The 7,823-nt window shown below is 35.0% G+C and overlaps 2 protein-coding genes across 3 annotated transcripts; one reads left to right on the top strand and one right to left on the bottom strand.

Moving 5' to 3' along the window:
- Positions 1-355: 355 nt before the first annotated feature.
- On the top strand, positions 356-1,360 carry LOC145954508 (LRR receptor-like serine/threonine-protein kinase GSO1). Its single transcript, XM_083068881.1, has 2 exons — positions 356-710; positions 820-1,360. Exons 1-2 carry the CDS (start codon positions 599-601, stop codon positions 1,188-1,190), a joined length of 483 nt encoding a protein of 160 aa, XP_082925007.1. The 5' UTR covers positions 356-598; the 3' UTR covers positions 1,191-1,360.
- A 2,227-nt stretch (positions 1,361-3,587) lies between these two features.
- On the bottom strand, positions 3,588-5,329 carry LOC109792311 (uncharacterized). Of its 2 annotated transcripts, none has more exons than XM_020351709.3 (3): positions 5,164-5,329; positions 4,934-5,071; positions 3,588-3,846 (listed from the first exon to the last, which is right to left on the bottom strand). In XM_020351709.3, the coding sequence occupies exons 1-3, from the start codon at positions 5,258-5,260 to the stop codon at positions 3,830-3,832; spliced, it is 252 nt and encodes an 83-aa protein (XP_020207298.1). In that variant the 5' UTR covers positions 5,261-5,329; the 3' UTR covers positions 3,588-3,829. The 2 variants fall into 2 exon arrangements, with proteins under 2 accessions (XP_020207298.1, XP_082925008.1); XM_083068882.1 differs by having other exon boundaries at positions 5,155-5,315.
- Between the last annotated feature and the right edge of the window lie 2,494 nt (positions 5,330-7,823).

Below are 7,823 nucleotides of genomic sequence, written 5' to 3'. Positions count from 1 at the left end.
TCAAGATCAGAAAATCCAGCAGATATGCTAACTAAGACTGTTACAACTGACAAGCTGAGGCTCTGCATTACCTCAGCTAGTATTCAAGGATAACTGAAGATAAAGAACGCTGCACTAGGCGAAGGAGCAGATGAACTCGATGCTTACAAGGAAGCTAACTAGAACTCAGACTCCAAGTGGGAGAATTGTTAAGTGTGTAGTCTAAGTTCTAAAATTGAAGTAGTGTAAAAGTCCCACATTGTTTAGTTTGTAATGCTTACTTCTTCCTTATGTTATATATATAGAGGCACCTTGTAAGGTTTAAGACACACCAAAAACAAATACTTCTTAGTATTGTTTATTTCTCTCTTCTCTCCTTTTTATTCTCTCTTTTAATGTTAGTTGCCTAACACCTTCTACGGCCAAGACATTTTAATTTCATGTAATCAATCTTCCCACAAGCATTCTAGGTTTTGTAATTTCATTTGAGGCAGCAAAAACTAAAAGAGAGAGATAACACGATTAAATTCATAAAACAGTTGAATGAGTACCAAATTACATGATGTGAGAAAAGGCAAAGTAACCCTACTATTATTTTAATGTGTTGCTAGATTCCAAAATGGAGGCACATTTGGGAGATTTTGGACTGGCAAAAGCACTAAATGAGAATTATGATTCCAATACTGAGTCTAATTCTTGGTTTTCCGGGTCTTATGGCTACATAGCTCCAGGTAGCGATCAAACCGCTGGTTTGAACTTTGAATTGATCTTGATCTTACATTATTTCTTGTCTAACATCAATCACTGAACATACTTGTTTAATATTGGCTTGACTTTCAGAGTATGCGTTCTCCCTACATGCAACAGAGAAAAGTGATGTTTACAGCATGGGAATTGTGCTTATGGAACTTGTCAGCGGAAAAATGCCAACAAATGAAATCATTGGAGCTGAGATGGACATGGTGAGATGGGTAGAGATGTACATTAATATGCATGGCTCTGCCAGTGAGGAATTGGTAGATCCTGAACTGAAACCTCTTTTACCTGGCGAAGAATTTGCTGTATTCCAAGTGCTTGAAATAGCCTTACAGTGCACGAAAACTACACCACAGCAGAGGCCATCTTCGAGGAAAGTCTGTGATCTTCTCCTCCATGTCTTCAACAACGGGATGGTGGACTTTGAGAAACTGAATTTGAATCATTACAAGTGATTTTATTTCCAGAGGATTGAAATAAATCTTAACATTGTGGAAGATTTGTACCTCTTGTTATTAGATTATTTAGACTGTGTGTATAGAGAGACATTGACATGGTTGCTGTTATTCAAGAGTTCCAAACTAACGGCCAGAATTGGTAGCACGTATGTACTATTATTTTTCAATGGTTTCATCCCTCAATAATGTTGATCAGCTCTTGAATTTAAAATTAAAAGTCGGCATTTAGTTCGAGTAATTTGGGCACTTCGGCGTCGTGTTTCATTCGAAAACTATTTCGCGTACGATGGTTTGAAGAGAAAGATGAATAGAAATCGGGTGTTCTCTCTTTCCTTTCAAATATCGATATTTTCTTCAAGACTCCTAAACTTATAAAATTTAAACTAATGCAAGTTAATTTGACATATATATATATATATATAAAGCTTTAAAGAGAAAGGAAACTAGGAAATAAATCACCATACCCACCCCAGCCCCAGCCTTTTAAAAACAAACATAAATGTTAAAAAAAATGTCCGGAAAACTGATAATGTTAATTTTTACTTACATTTTGAGACCAAATTTGTTAATCCATTCAACTCTTTTCTAACTTTTGACTTATATGATCCTCAATTTAGTTTCTTTTTTTGGAAGTAAAGACATTTTGGTTACACATACAGTTTTATACGAATTTATGCCTCATTTGGTGTGAATTATTTGGTAGGTAATCATGTTGAGAGAAACCATGCCAAAGAGAAGGCTGGATTGAACCCCAATGGAGCATAATTCACAAAATTAAGTAGAAACGCGCTGAGCCCATTTTGTATCTCGCTCAGTGCCTCAAGGAGTTTGGAAAGTTTGCAACATGTTGGGCGCGCCCTATTACATGCCAAGCGTGCCTTTGGTATAAAATAGAACTAAACGTGAGGAGAAGGGGGAGAGAAGTCTGGAGGGACAGAAACTCACAAGGAGCAGAGGCAGGAAGCTAGGGTTTACCTTTTCTTCGTTGTTTCTCATTAATTTCCTTCCATTCTTGCTCTTTTGAGGTATCTTGTTAACTTCATGGATATGACTTGCTAAAACCCTTTTGTTAGGGTTAGATGTAGCCAATTTGACTCTCATGTAACTTGTTGAATATACATATATGTATCTATCTTCTTCATTCGAATGTTAGTATCATATTTTTGGGCTTAATGCTTGTATGGAATGATCAACTATTACATGATTTTGTGATTACTTTTGGTATGGGAATATCATTGGTAATCTTGTTTGAGAATGTGGTACCTTGTAAACTTGTGTCTAGGAATGGAACTTGATTTACTTGTTGTATGAAGTCCTTAAACATAATGCAAGTGGATTTATTGAAGCATTCAAGGGATTGATCTTTGGTACTGAAACTTAGGCTCTTTGAACCAAGGAATTGGAATTTGAGTAAATTAGTGGACTAGCATTAATGTCTGAATGAGAATGAATGTTTTCTATGCATGAGATTTAAGTTGGTGAAGTCTAACCCTAACATTATATTAATCCTAGTAAGTTACAAAACCATCTTTCAAGTGTTTGATGAAAGTTCAATTTGAATCATTTTACGCTTTTTGGCTCACAATTTACATCCTACCAAACATGAGTTCATTCTTTAGTCTAGATTAACTTTAATTCCGTATATTGCCATTGTATTACTCAAGTCCTTTGGAAAGAACGACTATTACTTCTATTTACTACTTGTGCGATTGGTTCACTTGCCATATTGAAAGAAATCGTCTAACAAAAACAAGCGTTAAAAAAAATGAAACGCAAATAAGCATTAAGAAGTCTTGGAGCTTGAATCAAGTCTTGAAGCACAGCACACAGAATCCAAAGTTTTTCCAGTATTGAAACTAAAAATGTGTTTGCAATTTTCTGGTTATAACACCTTTTAAAACATTAACCACAACTGAGGCTAATAAAATGTTTTGCATGATATCCAAAAATGCCTTGCCCAAAAAATTACACTACTTATCATCAAGAGACAAACCATAGCTGTCACTTCAAAATGCATATATAACTTAATTTACATATAAACCATTGACTTCAGCAGTGTAAACAAATAATACAGCTACACAGCCAGAATGTTTTGATAGAACTCAATCACAATTTGTCAAGATTGAAGAGCGACTGTTAGATAACCAGTGATGAGAATTACCTATTCATCCAACACATTCTTTGGTAAGATAAAATCTTGCTATCTAGCATTTTTCAAAAACAAAAATTACATGGGAACAATAAAACCCCAAAACAAGGCATTCTTTTAAAACCGCTGCTAGGCTGTAATATTTTACAAATGCCAGGTCTCCCACGGGATGTTTTATTCTCCAAAATAAACTCAAGGAATGCACACAATAGATAAGAGGTATTGAAGTCACAGTTCCCGTGATATTACAGTCAAGCAAGTCATGGGATTTAATCTTATTACCAATGAAGCCACAAGGCCAGAACATTATCATGTAACAGTTTCACTGCTTGCAAAAGCTAGTGCACAAAAATAGGTTGATTAGCATGAAAATGTTTCGACAGACTTAACTTACAAACATAGCACCATGAAATCAGAAACAAAGGCAACGAGTTCAACATATTTCATGATTATTTTCGCCAACTGCTGCAGTCCTTGAAGACATGTATTAATCATCATCTTCCTCTGCGATGCAAAAATAAAAAAATAAATAAGATGCAATGAGGTAATAAATTGATAATGCAAAAGCACCATATCCAAAGCATTCAGTTAAGGAGCAGCTGGAAATCCCAAAACATGTAAAGCATAAATACTTCATTTGTTAACAAGGAACGTGTTCTGGAAATTGCCATAAAAAATTCTAAAAAACTCAAACAATTGAATGATGATAAAAAAAAATAAAATTCTTGAGTTGAAAAGCTAACAGAGAACTACAGACAATCAAGTAAGAGCACACACAAAATAAAATGGACCACATTCACAAAACCCACCATAATAGCCCACAAAAGAATTCAACCACACATAATAGCACACAAAATAATTGAATAACACAAAGAAAAAGCGTGAGAACTGAGAAGAATAGAATTTATAGCTGGAGCAATCAGGTCTTCGGAGCAAAAGATGAGTTGCATTACTTAGCGGGGCTACTCACCAAAATTTCACCATGCATTACAATAAACTGTAAGTCATCCCATTGCATTAAAATTGTAGTAGTTTATTAGCTATCACAAGTTCCAAAACTTTGGTGTTCCAATAAAATCATCCACCAAAGACCTATTTAGATAAACTTCTCCACAAGCACTGCCGGAGAGATGAAAATAAAATATACTTCTTCAAACGGTAAAATTAACTTATGCATAAGTCAATTTGAAGAAGCTCTCTCATATCAGTTTCTCCAAAATATGTTTTTAACTTGTATATAAGCTAATTTCAACTTATGGAGAAGCTAATTTTATTTAATCTTCTTATTTTGTTTCTCCTAAAATTGCTTAAGGAGAAGTTTATTCATACATACTCCTAAGGAAGAAACAAAATTTGTACTTCCATTTACCACAAAATCCAAGCCACTAACATAAAAAAGAATCAATCATATTCTAATATAATATTTCCAACCGCCATAGTAATTTACGAGCAAATCTTCCAAAAATCACTTGTCTAATTCTAACATTGAGAAAAGGGAAAAACAGCTTCAGTTCCCTAACAATTCCACCGAATGAGAGCAAATAAGTTAATAAGAGAAAAATAAATGTTTGGGAGGGAAAAGAAAGGGAACCTATGTAACGTCTTTCGTTGGCGTCCCTGGCCTTTTGGATCATCTTGTCGCGGTCAATCTCCAACTGAGCATCCCATTTGAAAAGCTGGTTCACGAATACAACGCCCAAACCCATTCCGATGACGTGCTCCCACGGATCTACATGAAAAAAACAGGAGTGAAAAAGGGAATTGAATTAGCATTGGCGAGGAGAAGGAGAAGGAGAAGGAGAAAGAGAAGACAATAGATACGGCGCATGTAGGGGAGTTTCCGGAGAGCATTGGAGTACATCTGTGTACCCAAACCCAGTAACGCTCCGATCGCCGTCGCGCTCAGTCCCAGTCCCATTTTCCTCTTCCTCTTCCCCTTACAAACCAAACCTATTTCTTTCCCAAATACTTATTACTGCTATTTTTTTTAACAAAAACACTTTCGAACACGGGGTATTAAAGGAATTACACCCTTACAAAGTTATTTTTAGTGTTTTTAAATTTGGCGTAAATTTATTTTAATTTTTCCAATTCCACATTGATCTTTTTAATTTATATAAATTAAAAAAATATATTTAATTTCATATACCCAAAATTTATTAGTATATTTGACACGTGAAATTTATATATTATTGAATTGCATCACACAAAATTCACTTGTATTTTTGTTAATTATATCGGAAAGACCCTATCGGCCACGTGAAACGGCCACGAGGACCAGCACGTCATGTCCTACCAAATATTGACGCAGCTCAGATATTCCTTCGGCTCGGCCACGTGGAGCGGCCACGTGGATCAGCATGTTACGTCCTATCAGATGACATGGCTCAAATATCACTTCGGGTCGACAAGGGATTGAGAACCGTACTCTCCCCCTATCGACTCGGCCAGAAGCCGAGAGAGGACGTTTCGACCGTCTTGTATCGGCTCGGCCAAAAGTCAGCATTGGATAACTAGGATACTGATCATGATTAACAAGGGACAAAGCACAATTAAGGCATAACCCGCTGATTAACATCGTATTAACTAATTTGGTAAGTGTCAGAGAAGGCTCACTATACTCAGGCCCATGTCAGGTATTATAAATAGGTCACACGCAACGAGATATGTCACTGTTCAATTACTACCCTAGATATTCGTGTTTATCCTGACTTGAGCGTCAGAGTGTCTTTTGCAGGTATCTCCCCCCTCTAAAGCATCCACTTTAAGCTCTCGTTCGGCTCTCTACTCTCTAGAAGATTACGAGTGTACCCTTAGACAGGTACATTAATGAAAGCATAAAATTTATAATAGACTCATTTTTTTAATTAAAAATTATACCAACAAAAATTTAAATTTGGAAAACTAAAAATAAACTCACTCCAAATTTAAAGATTAAAATATATTTAATTTTTACTTTTTTTGTAATTATGATATTGGTACAAAATATTCACTATTAAAAGCGTGATTAATCTCTATTGTAAATTGTGAATTTGTGAGTGCATATAAAATAAATATTTTTCTCTCAACATAACTATTCCATACTCAAGATCGAGATTCGAACCTTAAATAATATGGTTAAAGAATACAAATTATTATCGCATGAGCATGCATAAGGTGAGTATTTATATCTAACAGACTAATCTTATGAGTTAACAAAGATCAAAATATTCAGTTGATTATTATACTTACGATTTTTTTGTTTTAATCCTTATACAAATTATTATAATTTTATATTTGTTCCTCTTATTTAGGATAGGCCAAAATCAAATAAGTTTACTTGGACTTTTAATAATTAGCAAGGAGGGGAGGGGAAGGGGGGTGGTTTGGAGGGTTCCGGAATGATATATAGAGGTTAGAACAAAATGCTTTCCAAACAAACACTTTTGATGTAAGTATAGCGAAAGTTCTCCTAGTACTTATTCCAAAAGAGGATCGCCCTACATAGTTCAAGGAATTTAAATCAATCTCTTTGCGCAATGTAGTGTATAAAATCGTTTCAAAAGTTTTGGTTCGCAAGTTACATCTATATTTGGCTAATTTGGTAAGTCCTTTTCAGAGTAGTTTCGTTCCGGGATAATGTACTTAGGATAATTCTATTGTTCTTTAGGAGATAATTCATGTTATCCAAACATCAAAAAAATAATAAGGGAAATATGATTCTAAAACTAGATCTTGAAAAAACTTATGATAGGGCAGACAGACAATTTCTTAAACAAACTTTAAGGATCTTTAGGTTTTTGGAGATTATTGTCTTTCTCATCATGCATGGTATAACTTTTTCTTCGATTTCTTTAATGTGGAATGGTAACAAAATTGGTCCTTTTGCCCCTAAACAAGGCTTGAGGGAAGGAGATCCATTATCTCTATATTTGTTTGTGTTGTGCATTGAGAGATTAGGGCGCGATTATTGGGTCAGAGGTGGATGGAGGAAATTGGTTGCCAATTCAAGTTTCAATGGGGGGCCCATGTATCTCTCATTTATTTTTTGCATATGATGTTTTACTGTTTGTCAGGGCTAAACCATCCCAAGCATGCATCATTGCTAGGGTGCTAAATGAGTTTTGTATGATCTTAGGCTTAAAAGTGAATTTGGGGAAGTCTCATGCTCCGGTAGTGAAAGTAGTTTCAAGGAGTAGGGTGACCAAAATGATGCAACTCACTGATATTCAACTCTTAAATAACATAAATATTTACTTGGGATTTCCTATGTTCAATGGAAGTGGAAGAAAAGAGCACTATGTGCAACTTATGGAGAGAATGCTAACAAGTTGTTGTCATAGAAGGATAAGTTACAAAACAAACCAAGTACGATGACCCTTGTTAATGTAGTCATGTCTACTATATCATTGTATAAGATGTAGATTCATTATATGCGACAATACATGTATGAGTTTCTAGATAAAGTTGGACGATAGTTTATTTGGAAAGGTAGTAATGAT

The sequence above is a fragment of the Cajanus cajan genome, chromosome 2 (genome assembly GCF_000230855.2).
Source record: "Cajanus cajan strain Asha chromosome 2, NIPB_CcT2T_4, whole genome shotgun sequence".
In the NCBI taxonomy this organism is placed as follows: Eukaryota; Viridiplantae; Streptophyta; class Magnoliopsida; order Fabales; family Fabaceae; genus Cajanus; species Cajanus cajan.
This window is presented reverse-complemented; position numbering and strand designations above follow the sequence as displayed.